We start from the raw sequence: 13,962 nt of genomic DNA on the forward strand, positions 1-13,962 counted from the left end.
GTATGTAGGATTATTCCCCAGCAGTGCCTGCCTTTAATCTCAGCACTCAGGAGGCAGGGGCAGGCAGGTCTCTGAGTTCGAGGCCAGCCTGATCTACAGAAGGAGTTCCAGGACAGCTAGGGCTACATAGAGAAACCCTGCCCTGGGGGGTAGCGTGCAGGTGGGGTACAGCATCCTCATGTAATGTAGTAAAGCATACTTACTATTCAAAAATGAGACTGTTCATCTTTCTATCACTTGAATTACATAACATACAAATTTAAAACTGGTGGTACTTTTGCATTTCATTGTTTCTGAGAATTGGTGTGTATATCCTGTTACTTCAGTGCTCAGCATTTCTGGGAAGACATGCTGACATGAATAATGTAAAATTGAAATAGGGACAAGTTAAAACATATCTTGGGTAACAAAACAGAAGAAAAAAGCCATTTAACAGACAGAGCTTTACAGTATGCCTAGAGGTAACTGGGCTTTGGGGAATTTACAGATCTCGTCCTAAGGAACAGATAAATAAACCCAGGCATTCACTCACATTAACCACCTTTTTTAAATTGTTTGTTTGTTTGTTGTTTTTGAGGCAGGACTATGTAGCCCTGCCAGCCTAGGTGTTTCTTATAAGTTGAAATACAACTGTATTGAAAAAGTAAATAGGAAAACCTAATATTTGCTGATGATGCACGGAAACTATCAATATGTGTTTTGGTAGTACATTTAGGTGTATGAGCATTTGGTTTCTTGCATTCTAGAAGGCAGCACTGTTAAGTTTCATTTCAACAGGGAGTAGACATGCTTATAATTGTTGCATTTTACAGAAAGTTGATGCTGCTGAGTTGCTGCGTCTGTACCTTAACTATGACCTTTTAGAAGAAGCTGTTGATTTGGTCTCCGAATACGTGGATGCTGTGTTAGGGAAAGGACATCAGTACTTTGGAATTGAGGTAAATGCATATGAATGTTTTCTTTTGATTGTGTATTACCACACTAAGTAATAAGTAAGGAAATCTTTAAAATAAATCACATATAAAGTATATATTTAGTGATATAGTGAAATATTGATAGTTCAGGGATCTCTAGTTTCTTTTTTTTTTTTTTTTTTTTAAAGATTTATTTTTAGCCAGGCATGGCAGTGCACACCTTTAATCCTAGAACTCGAGAGGCAGAGGCAGGGGGAATCTGTGAGTTCGAGGCCAGCCTGATCTACAGAGTTCCAGGACATCCAAGACTGTTACACAGAGAAACTCTGTCTCAAAAAATCAAAAAATAAATGAATAAATAAATGTATTTATTTTTAATTGTGTGTGCGCCACATGCCTGGGGATGCCTGGGGAGGCCAGAGAAGTATTGGGTTCTCTGGAACTAGAGTCACAAGCAGTTTTGAGCTAGCTGCCTGATACAGATGCTGGGAATCGAATTTGGGTCCTCTGGAAGAATAATGTGCACTCTTCCTTTTTTGGCTTTTTTGAGATAGGGTCTCCCTATTATGTAGCTCTGATTGTCATAGAACTATTGTAGACCAGATGAGTGACGGCATAAAGTGTTAATATATTAACTCAATTGAAAGAAAAGGGAGGAATTCCGGTATGTATGTGTTTGTATACATGTAATTCCTTTTTTTAAAATTGCATTTACTTATTGTGTGTGCATACACACATATGCCACAGTGCACATGGAGATCAGGGAACAACTTGGGGGATTCATTTCTTTCTTTCCACCATGTGATCCAGGAATTATAATCAGTAACTTAGGCTTGGTGGCAGTGCCATTGCCATCTCACCAGCCCCACACAATTTCTTAATGGGGGGGGGAGGGGTGGTTAAAGTGTTTCATGTATAGAGTCCTGCAAAAGCAACTACCTAGAAGATACGGTGTCATGTTAATAATCGACATTTTCTTTCAGTTCCCACTGTCTGCAACAGCCCCAATGGTATGGCTCCCATACTCCTCTATTGATCAGCTTCTCCAGGCTCTTGGAGAAAACAGTGCCAACAGTCACAACATTGTAGTAAGTAAACCCTTGAGTTGTCTTCATCAAAGCTCTACTGGCAGGCATACCCTAGGACATGATTATCGTTTCTCTGGGAGAGGGAGGATAAAAGCCATTTTTGCCCATAATGTGCTGTACCCCCATCTTTTTATAAATCAAAAGTCTAAGCAACCATTTCAAAAGTCTTAAGGAATTATGTAGGCTTCAGTTACACAGAGACAATGACCTACAGTTCTTTCTTAAACGGTGGTTAGCAGGGCAGCTCTACAGGATGAATAGTACTTGAATACAGTATTATTACTGTATTCGATTCAATTATCAGTATCCTGAGGGACCTTTGTAAACAGTAATGCGTTCTGGAACTCATACTAGCTACAACTTACCCTAAAAAGTCAATACATAAAATAAAATAGTAGTATTTGCTTCCTCAATGTTACAAGATGACTTTTTTGTTTACTAAAGTGTCTTCCCAATCCTTTCAACTAGAACTCACAAAATATGGTTGTAAACTACTTATTACAGTAGCACACACCTATAGTCCTAGCTACTGGAGCTGAGGCAAGAAATCAGTTCCTTGATTGTAGGAGTTTGGGGTCAGCCTGGTGCGTAGGAAAACAGCATCTTTGCAAAAATGAGTAAAAGACTGATGCAGAGTATGAGCTCCCTGCTTTGTTTTCGTTGCCCTCCCCTGTTGGTTTGGATGTGGCAGGTGTATGCTCTAGCTGCTCTCACACTCATGATTTTCTAGCCTCGGCTTCCCCAAGTGCTGGGTTATAGGCCTGTGCCACCATACCTAGACCTAAACTGGCTTTTGTTTGTTGGGGGACGGGGGGTAGTTTGGTTTGGTTTTTCTTGTGACAGGGTTTCTCTGTGTAGCTCTCTGCCCTGGAACTTGCTCTGACCAGGCTGGCCTCGAACTCGCAGAGATCCACCTGCCCCTGCCTCCCGAGTGCTTGGATTAAAAGTGTGTGCCACCACTAACTGACTTAAACTGTTTTTAAAGTGTTTAAAGTATTGATTAAGCAGGAAGATGAGATAGCCCTGAAAATTAGTTACTGTCAGATCTATCAATTTAAAATAAAGACAATATTTGTCCTGCATTTTACTAAGGAGCTAATAATGCATTAGTTAAATCAGATGTAATGTCTCATTCTGGGAAAAGAGGTAGTAATTCTTTCATAAAAATAATCCCAGCACTCGGGAGGCAGAGACAGGTGTATCTCTTTGAGTTTGAGGCCAGCCTGGTAGAGCTACTTAGTGAGACCCTGTCTCAAAAAGGAAAAATAAAATAAAATAAAATACTGGTATGGTCTGTTGTGGTAGAACACAGCGGTATGTTATGGTGAAGAAGAGGCAGGAGGATCATGAATTTGAAGTCACATTTTCATAAGCAAGGCATTGTAGTGCACAACTTTCATCCCAAGAGGATGTCTCTGGGCCTGGTCTTCATAGTGAGATCCAGGCCAACCAGGGCTATGTACTGAGACTTGTCTCCAAACAACAGAACTGGCGTGCTAGCACTTGAGAGAGCGCTTGAGAGAAAGCGGGATGCACAATGAGACCTTGTCTCGTAAGTGAATGGATACATGCATATACATACACATGAAACCACATATAAACATCCACGTGGGTAACTGAATAAATTCATTACAAAAACAGGAATGATTACATATAACAAGGAAGGACCAGTTCTGACTGTAGAATCACAGACTTCTGCGCTGAATAGAAAATAAATGAAGCAGAGGGGCTAATTTCTAATAGTTAGACTCTGATTGGAAAAGTCAGTGATTCAGTCTCCACTCTCAAGCTAGTCTTTCTTTTCCCTTACAGCTGTCCCAGAAAATTCTTGACAAACTAGAAGAGTACCAGCAGAAAGTTGACAAGGCAACACGGGATTTATTATATCGTCGGGACTTGTGATCTGGACAGCTACTCAGCCTTTGTAACCAATTGGTGCCTCTTAGGGCCTAAGACTACTCCACAGAAACCCTGTGCTCACGGCCAGTCTTTATAACTGTTAATGACGTGTATGGCACTCGAGTCTGCATTCTGCACAAGATAGAAGAGCTGGGGAGTCAGGACCGACCGTGCCTGCTGCTGGTGCTACCGCGGTTTCTGGTTTTCAAACTTCCTCTCCAACGGCTGCTTTTGTATATGATTCTCAAGCTTTTTCAGAGTTTATATTTTTTTAAACTACCGAAGACATCCTTTATCTGCAAATGAATACTCACCTTCCCTTCCCATAACACCTAATAGTTGTTGGCTTGTTATAACTGGTCACCAAATAGTCACTGCATATCTTTTAATTTTTCTTCTGTTTTTGTATTTCAGTGGGATTGTTTTGGTCCAGAATTAACATGTATTTTCTGTATTGCAAACAAAGGCTAGTGGTTTTTCATACTCTTTTCATTATTTATTGTAGAGTTTTTCATATGACCATCAATAAAGTATTAAGTAATTTGCCTAGATTAAGTATAAATTATGACCAGCTTTTTAAGGAAAATATATTTTGAGTCTGGCTCTAAGGCTAAAGTTGAGTAAATGTCAGAAAAAAAAAAAAATTAATGTCCGTCATCTATAAAAGGAACAGATTGTCATTTTCAAAATGTATTAATTTATGTGATTTATAATAATCAAGCTGGACTTGATCATACAGTTAGTCTGATAATATATTGGACCAAAATAGAATTTTACTGGTCAGAATCAGAAACATTCATGCATACAAACTACAAACTTTGGGAAAGGTAAAAAATAATAATAAAATATCCTTTGATTTTATTCTGTATATTAAGATTTATCTTTGAAGGAAACAGTCTCTATACTGTTGGTGTGAATGAACACCCTTTGACTTTCGGGTTGTTCATGAGCCTTGAGAATTTATACTGTCAGCAACCCATTTGTGTTACATGGTTTTTAGCTCTACAATGCCTAATATGAGGTGTCCGGGATTGGTCCTTCCTCTCCCAGCTTTCTAAGCTTGTGGCTTTCCACCACAAAGGTGTTGACCCATCTGTGTGCACGTACTCAACCATGATCATCTAATCATAGTCTGAAAAATATCTAACCCAGTTGTGGCCATGTCTGAAGAGCACCAGGTGGGAGGATGCTGATGCTGCTTCAGGATCCTTTGGGTTGGGTTGCTGATCCGAGCTGTGGCTTCCACAGAGCAGTTCATACAGCACTGACCAGCTTGTCCTAGGCTATTGGTCCTTGTCCAAGCCAGTCCAGCTCTTCCTTCTCTGGACTTGTGTCTGCCTCACTCACTTCAGTCTGCATGCCATTCGGGCCTGTGTTTGTATTTACTGCACCCCGTGGTATTTGAACAGTCCACAGTAATACAGCCATTTCTTATTTTTTCCTACTCTAGTGATTTTTCTGTCACAAAGTATTATTTAAAGGGTTCCCTGAAGGTCTAGAGAGATGGCTCAGTGGTTAAGCAGGCTTGCCACTCTCCCAAAGGACCCAAATTTGACTCCTGTGTTGGGCAGCTCACAACCACCTGTAACACCAGCTCCAGGGGATCTGACACCCTCATCTGAACTCCACTGACACCTGCACTTGTGCACATTCCCACGTGTAAACATATCATTAAAAATAATAAAAATTAGTGTAGCTCAGTGATAGAGCATTTGCTTAGCAGGCCCAAGGCCCTCACTCCCCAGCACTTTACTGGAATGGCTGTAACAAATGTCCTTTTGTTAATACTGGATTTGGTAGACCTAGGTGCCAAGCCCTGTGTTTGCTCCCCAACTCCACAAAGGGAGAAGGAAAAAGACATATCACTGAATTTTCATATGATAATTTTTACCAAGTATATTAATGTCATTATTATAACTTTGCAAAATTTGCTTTACAAAGCTATTTTAGTATTTTCCCCCTCTGCCAGCCCTTCTCACTGAGTCCTAGATGTTTAAGAACTCTTGGGGTCGGGGGAGCTGGAGAGATGGCTCAGTGGTTTAACAGCACTGGCTGCTCTTCCAAAGGACCCGGGTTCAATTCCCAGCACCCACATGGCAGTTCACAACTGTCTGGAACTCCAGTTCCAGGGGATCTGACACCCTCACACAGACATCTATGCAGACAAAAACCCCAATGTACATTAAATAAATAAATCTGTTTAAAAAAAAAAAAAACTTGGGGTCTGCTGGTCAAAGTAGCACACACCTTTAATCCCAGCACTCGGGAGGCAGAGCCAGGTGAATCTTTGTGAGTTCGAGTCCAGCCTGGTCTACAGAGTGAGATCCAGGATAGGCTCCAAAGCTACACAGAGAAATCCTGTCTCGAAAAAAGAAAAACGGGGGAAAAAAAACTTTACTAAACATGTAGGGGTAAGCAAATGTCAAAAAAAAAAAAAAACCAAAATCACAGGTTTGGAGAGATGGCTCAGCTGTTAAGGGTGTTTCCTGCTCTTCCAAGGGACTAGAGTTTAATTCCCAGCACCATCAACCTCAACAACCAGCTCTTAACTCCAGCTCTAAGGGATCTAAAGCCATCTGGTTTCCTGAAGCACCTGTGCACATATGACAGAGGCAGAGACAGGCAGGTCTCTGTTCCAGGACAGCCAATGCTACATAGTGAGACTTTCAAACAACAAAAAACTAACAAATGTACCTTAAAGATCCTTTTATCCATTTTCTCCAACATAAGGTTTCACATATCCCAGGCCGGCCTTGAACTCACTGTAGCCAAAGATGATGTTGAATTTCTGATCTCTTTCCTCTCCACCTCTGAAGTGCTAGGATTAGTTAGTTATAAACCACTTATAACACTTCAAGCTGGGGTTGGAGCTTGGGATACAGCTCAATTGGTAGAGTGCTTGACAGGTATACACTGAGACCTGGGTTAGATCTAACTGCTTGAAGACATTAATTGGCTATTTGAGATTATAAAGTCGAGTAACACTTCATTCTATAAAACATGGTCTGTGGCTGGAGAGTTATGTCAGTAAAGTACAATCCCCCAGAAACCAGGTTTGTAAAAGCTGGGCATGGTCGGTCATGTATGCTTACAATCTCCATGCTGGAGAACAGAGACAAGGATCCCTGGGGTGCTGGACAGGCAGGCTAGCCTACTTAGTAAGATCCAGGCCAGGAGAGACTAACAACAAGAGACAGCTCCTGCAGATGACACCTGAGGTGGACCTCTGGCCTCCACATACATGTACACCCACACACAGAGGGATACACACATACATAGACAAAAGTATGTATTGTTTGAGCTGAGCCAATACTAATTTTTAGTGACAGGGAGGGACCCAGCAAGATGGCCCAGTGGGAAAAGGTGCTTTCTGCCAAGCATGGTGACCTGAGTTTGGTCCCCAGATCTACGTGGTGGAAGAAGAGAACCAACTCCTGCAAGTTGTCCTCTGACCTCCACGCACTGGGCACATACACAACACACAAAAGTAAATTTAAAAGAATTTTTAAACAATGAACAGTAATTTGCTTGTTTCAAAGTTGTTTGCCTTGTGCACATGAAAGCCCAGGATACTTTTTGTTTTTCCAGACAGGATTTCTCTGTGTGGCTTTGGCTGTTCTGGAACTTGCTCTGTAGACAGGTTGGCCTTGAACTCACAGAGATCCATCTGCCTCTGCCAACCTGAGTGCTGGGATTAAAGGTGTGTGCCGTTACCCGGCTTCCAGGATACTTTCTTATGCCAGGTGCTTGTATCTCATTCTGCCAGTTTCCTTTCAAGTCAGGTAACTTCGTTTCAGATTGGTGATATGGAATGTTAAACCTGAGTGACTCCAATTTGGTTTGGTATGTCAGGCCTAGTACAAGAGCTAAACCAAAACCAACTGACTCCTGTGAATCCTGTTGAGCAGAACAAAAGCTTAAAACCTGAGTACAGTAATCTCCAGCACAGCAAAACTGGGCTGGGGGAGGCAGAGTGGCATCGGGCAGATAAGCAGAATCCCCCAACTAGTTCTCAGCCTATTGCAAACACTAACACTCCTCTCAAATGAATATAGACGGGATTTATTTTTAAATAGCAAAAGGAAAAGTTTGTCCATGAACACTGTGGATAAGAGAATCAAGGTAGCTTACTTCAATCTGATACATTTTCCATTAGCATAGTTTATATTATAGAAATTTCTGTTTTAAATGTATATTTATGAGTGTTTTGCCTGAATATATGTCTGTTCACTATGTGTGTCCCTGGTGGCCATGGGGCCAGAACAGGGCATGGAACCCCTGGGACTGGAGTTTTATGGATTGGTGGTGAGCCACTGTGTGCTAAGAATCAGACCTGGGTCCTCAGCAGGAACTTTTACCACTGAACCATCTCTCCAGCCCCATCACAGAAACTTCTAAAGTTTTCTTTTATCTACCCTATCCTTCCCAATCATAGTACCTAACACCATAGATGCTCCTGTGTTACTGAGTTCACACATACCTGAAAATTAGAGACTTGAGTATAAATAACTCATCATTAACCTTTCATTGTGTCTACTCAGAACTCCATAAGTAAAAAGCTAATTTATTGTTCAAATGACTTATGGACTGAATATAAGTATTTCTTTCAACAAACTAGGCTTCATGGTTTAACTGTACTTCCATAAAACAAGTAAAGTCAAATAATGTGGTATTATAAATAATCTGCTCTTTGTCCTTGGTTCCTGGCATAGAACTTCAAAACCCTTTGGAATTTCCTGAGCTATGGGAATTTGCTTAATAAGGTGAGTCTTGGTAAGTTCCTAACTAGCTTCCAAAATGGAGCTGCTCACCAGAAGACAACCACAAGATTAGAGAGTTGGAAATTTGAACCTGCCCAGCTTCCCAGTAGGAATGAGTTCTGGAGCCATTCTTATGGCCAGCTATTTGACCAATCATGCCTTTGAAATCAAGACCCTTAAAAAATATATTAACAAATGGAGCTTCCCACGTGGTAAACTGGGAGACTGACACACTGCTACTGAGGGAGGCTGAATGGAAGCCATCATCGCCCCCCCCCCAACTCCAGTCTGTCCATCCCATCCTACTTACTATCCTTAGAATAACACTGTAGTAGTAAAAAGTATAGAACTTTTCTGAGCTCCACAACTGATTCTAGAGATAGCCAGTCAAGGGCAGGTATTCCTGAAATCTGACCCCTAAACCTATGGAGTCTGGTGCTAATTCCAGGTGGCTAGAATTGAGTAGTACCAAAGAATACCCACTTTGATGCAAAACAATAAATAATTACACTTAGCTAAATCAATACAGCTATGAAATTTCACCCTACCCAACTGAATTGGCTCTTCTGTGGATTGCCCATCTTTGCTGGTAAATTCCAAAAGGCAAAGCTCTTAAATAGGTTCAGGAAGTGTACCTCTCAAAACTACCAAATAGTAAAGACCACATAACCAAGAGAGTATGACTAAACATATTTGAAAACATGTTTGTTTAAAGACAATACAGGGATGAGAAACGGGTCCGTAGTTAAGAGCATGTACTGCAGCTGGGCAAGTTGATACATGTTTAGACAGACAACACTCTGGGGACACATGCAGATAGACCTCTGCATTTGAGGCCAGCCTGGTCTATCTACAAAGTGAGGTACAGGACAGCCAGGACTACACAAAGAAACCCTGTCTCAAACAAGCATGTACTGCTCTTGCAAGAACCTTAATTTGGTTCCTAGAACCCACAACAGGTGACTAACAACTACCTGTAATTCCAGAATCTGGACTCCAAGGGCACTTGCATGCGCGCGCGCGCGCACACACACACACACACACACACACACACACACACACACACACTTGTTTTTTTCTTTTAGACAAGGAGAGTCTCTCTGTATACACAGATGGCCTTAAACTTGATTAGACCAGGCCTACCTTGAACTCTAGCGATCCACCTGCCTCTGTCTCCCAAGGTAATACATGTTTTAAAAAAAAACTTCCACTATGCAGTTATCATATTTTACTGCCTTTCTTCCCAAGATATAAATCAGAAGATTAACAACTTCAAAATAGCTTTTTCTTTGTTAATTTTCTTATGTTAATTTTTCCCACAAATTATAGGAGTACAAATCTCAGGACACTTTAATTATCCATACTCTTCATCCATAGGTAAAAGGAAAATAATCTTGTTAATTTATTTCAAGTTTGTATATATTTATTCATTCGTCTATTCAAGCTTGTATTTTCTGAAATTTGCTGAATGCCTCTCATGTTCCAGAAAGTATGCTTGATAAACACAGGAAACAAATGAATTTTAAAAAAATCAAGTCATTGTTCTTATGGATTTTGCATTTGACAACCAATTAGCAGGTGCACCCAAAATTCAGATATTTACCTTATAAGGTTTTGAGAATCAAATACATTTCTACATTCGAAGTAACTAGCTAGTAACACATAGTCACAGCAAATAATAAATGTTAGTTATTTTTAGTGTGCTTGGGTAGAAACCTAGTTAGCCTCTGTGGTTATAAAAATGTATTCCACCAGCACTGGGAGTCTAATTAGTGAGTAAGAAGAGGATTTATATGAGCGAGAATTGTTGAAGCCAAGGTTGGATAAAGCACCGGGACAAATAACCAAATGAATGGAAGCACAGGATCTATGAACCAAAGGCTGAGGGGCCCCCAACTGGATCAGGCCACCTGAACGGGTGAGACAGTCAGTTGGGTTGATCTGTTTGGGAGGCAGCTGTGCATTGGTGCCAGGTCCTGGGCTCGTTGCATGAATTGGCTGTTTGAATCCTGGGACTTATGCAGGGACACTTGGCTCGGTCTGGGAGGGGGGAATGGACCTGCCTGGACTGAGTCTACCAGGTCAACCCCGGTCCTCGGGGGAGACCTTGATCTGGAGGAGGTGGGAATGGGGGGGTGGGCTGGGGGGAGGGGTGGACGAGAGGGGGAGAACAGGGGATTCTGTGGCTATTATGTTGAACTGAATGGTGTTGTAAAATAATAATAATAATAATAATAATAATAATAATAATAATAAAAAAATGTATTCCACCAGTTATTTCTTAAAGAGAGAAATGGGTATCCACACTATTGTCAATTGCCAAAGGAGGCCTTGACAGTGAGGCACAGAGATAAGAAATGTTCAGAAAGGTCTTGTCTGCACTGAGCCTTAGGGGAGTGAATTTTGTCATGTGAATCAGTAATGATTGCAACTACACCAAAGGGTAGATTTAAGGTAAGAGAGATGGATGGGAAGTAGATTCAAAGACCATCTTCAGAAAGGATAAGGGTCTGAGTACTGATAGAGGAGGGACCACAATTCTCTGTTCTTCTGATTCAAGACTTTCACTGACCTGAAAGACTTCTACTTAACAGATCAAAAACTTAATAGGCTTCCTATTTCACTTGTGGGAAAACCATGATTCATGTAGGTCTCTGGTGAATGTCATAAACCTCCACAGACTCAATTTTCTGATTGTAGTCTTGTGTTGTTACCATATCCACATCTATCACGCCTCTGTTGAGTGTCTCCATTTGGCCCCTGCCACCCTAGGATCCATTTTTATTCTTCAGCTTTTCAAATGAGTCACTGTATCGCCACTGTAATGTCTGGCCTACAACCGAGAAGCTCTTCAATGAGGCCGGGGCTTTTGAAAATCGATGTATTTCTTACCAGACTGATGAAAGGTATGGCTTTTCAATTTTGCTAGTGTAAGGAGGGTTTTAAAAAGTTTTATTTTATGTGTGTTTCACCTGCCTGTAGATATGTGCACCACATGCATACTTGGTGCCAGAGGGGGGCAACAGGGTCCCCAGGAACTTGGGAGTTAAAGACAGTTGTGAGCCACCACGTGGGTACTGGAAACTGAACCTGGAAGGTCCTCTGGAAGGTCAACCAATGCTCTTAACCACTGAGGCAATCTCTCCAGCCCCGGGTTGTTGTTTCTGATTTGAAACAGGCCATGTATGTAGCCATGGCTGTACTGGAACTCAGAGGTCTGCCTGCCTCTGCCTCCCAAGTGCTTTGACATCCAGTCTATTATTCTGTATCTTTAATACCCATTCCCAGATTTCTGCTTGTACAATTATTTTACCAGTTTATTGTTATTATTATCTTTAAGACAAAATCTCTGCTGGGCAGTGATCTTTGATCCCAGCACTAGAGAGGCAGAGCCAGGTGGAGCTCTGTGAGTTCGAGGCCAGCCTGGTCCACAGAGCAAGATCCAGGACAGGCACCAAAATTACACAGAGAAACCCTGTCTCGAAAACCGAAAAAAAAAAAAAAAAAAAAGACAATATCTCACTCTGTAAGTGGAGGATGATCTGGTATGATGCATACCTGGCTGGACTCACTTTTAGTGATCCTCCTGCCTCAGTCTCCACTGAGATAATAGGCATGAACCATAACTAGTTCTGCTAGTATTATTAGAACACTCCAGGAGCCCTTCTGTAGTACAGTGCGCCACGTTACAGACTACATTTATACCTCACCTTATAGGCCTGCTGTTATAGGTCTAGAAGCAACCAGGGATGGCAGGCGTGAGTCCTGGAGAAAAACCAGCATTATCTTGCTGCCTCTGAGGACATCCATGGCTCAGGATGTCTCCTGCCTCTAGGGATGGGGAGGTCATTTCTGCAGGCAAACAAGACCCAGAATTTAAAGAGCTCTACGTCCCCAGTCTCCTCAAGGTTTATTCCTCTAGCCACAAGCAGAGGATTTGGAAGCAGGGCAGAAAGGAGTGTTTACATAATTTAAGGAAAGCAGGACGCGGTGAGATTTCTGTATCCCTTACGAACAGTTTGGCCATTTTTCAAGGTCCAGTCATTTTCCCTCCTAATCACATCGTATTTGCGTCTTCAGAGTCTACAGAGGTATAAAACAGCCAGCATCGTAACTACTGTTTAATACTATACCCCAAAGAAGCCACAACAATCAAGGGAACCTCGCAGAGTGGTTAAACGCATCTGTATCTTCCTCAATGACAAACAGCTGAAAGCAGCCACAAGATGGCGGACAAAGCGCAAAAGAAAACACCCGGCTAACAGCGCATGGGCGAAACCCAATCTCCTAGGAGGAAGTCGCGCAAAACGCGGGCCCTTCCGCATTGGCTCGCCGTCCCGTCACTTCCCTCTGCCATTGGCTACCGGGGCCTTCTCAAAGTCAAAACAGCCAATCGCCGTTTCCATGCGCAAGGCCCACCCCCCCCTCCATGCGTGGGGCGGAGCGTCCGCCCAGGCGCCCGGGCTCCGCGCGCAGGCGCAGGCGCAGCGCACCGTGCCGGTTAGCAGCGGCTCCCCTCGGGAGGCGGCGCCGTGGCCCATGAATATTGATTACGCACCGGGGCCCCGTGCGCCCGCCCCTCTGGACTGCCGACGCTCGCAGCTCGCGCTCGGGCTCGCGATGGGGAAGAAGTCCCGGGCGGTACCCGGCCGCAGGCCCATCCTGCAGCTTTCTCCACCAGGTCCTCGGAGCAGCACGCCGGGCCGGGATCCCGACCCCGACCCGGATCCCGAGGCTGACTCGACAGCGGCCACCAACCAGGCAGCCCCGGCGGCTGCGACGGCGGCGGCCGCGACGTCGCCCGCGGTGCCTGCCGCCGCCGCTGCCCCAGAGGACTCGCCTTCGGAAGGTAAGGGCGCGCGAGGTGCCCCTGCCTTTATTTGGGACGTCCGAAACTCGAGCGCGGGGCTTGCGGCCTAGGCCTCCCAGGTGCCTCTTCCGACCCTGGGAGGAAGAGTAGCCCGGGCGGGCGAGGCACGCCTCGGCTGCCTGAGACCTGGAGTCCGCGGGACCGCGGCCATGGACTCTGGGCGGCGGAAGGCCCTGCCGGGACTCAGCGGAGGCGCCATTGCGGGTGCAGGGGTTCCCCCCCGCCCCGAGCCTATGCAATCAATCCACCCAGGCCTGGCACCCCAGGTGACCCCCTACCATCTTGATGGTGCAGAGGGTGGGGGGCGATTTACACGTGCGAGCCTTGAAGCGGTTGAGCCTCGCCTTCTCGGCTTGTCACACTTGGTTTCGGTTTTGCTGAAATCGAGATAGCCACTTTTTAGACGTGAACAAACCCTTTTTTTCTTTATG

At 43.6% G+C, this 13,962-nt stretch overlaps 2 protein-coding genes across 10 annotated transcripts in view; both read left to right on the forward strand.

Moving 5' to 3' along the window:
- Nup160 (nucleoporin 160) overlaps positions 1–4,762 on the forward strand; it is a 72,465-nt gene extending 67,703 nt beyond the window's left edge. For all 3 annotated transcript variants that reach the window (XM_006984389.4, XM_076569858.1, XM_076569859.1), the window contains 3 exons: positions 813–938; positions 1,898–2,002; positions 3,815–4,762. In XM_006984389.4, coding sequence (XP_006984451.1) covers positions 813–938; positions 1,898–2,002; positions 3,815–3,904 — 321 coding nt within the window. In that variant the 3' untranslated portion in view covers positions 3,905–4,762. The remainder of the gene's footprint in view (positions 1–812; positions 939–1,897; positions 2,003–3,814) is intronic.
- An 8,365-nt stretch (positions 4,763–13,127) lies between these two features.
- Positions 13,128–13,962, forward strand: part of Fnbp4 (formin binding protein 4) — a 30,812-nt gene continuing 29,977 nt past the window's right edge. For 6 of the 7 annotated variants that reach the window (XR_013050582.1, XR_013050580.1, XR_013050583.1 and 3 more), the window contains exon 1: positions 13,133–13,510. Coding sequence is in view for 1 of the 7 variants with exons in the window: in XM_006984388.4 (XP_006984450.2) it covers positions 13,201–13,510 (310 nt within the window). In the remaining 6 variants the exon portion in view is untranslated. Of the gene's footprint in view, positions 13,511–13,962 lie in introns of all 7 variants that reach the window. The other variant, XM_006984388.4, reaches the window with a different exon arrangement.

The sequence above is a fragment of the Peromyscus maniculatus genome, chromosome 4 (genome assembly GCF_049852395.1).
Source record: "Peromyscus maniculatus bairdii isolate BWxNUB_F1_BW_parent chromosome 4, HU_Pman_BW_mat_3.1, whole genome shotgun sequence".
Taxonomy (NCBI): domain Eukaryota; kingdom Metazoa; phylum Chordata; class Mammalia; order Rodentia; family Cricetidae; genus Peromyscus; species Peromyscus maniculatus.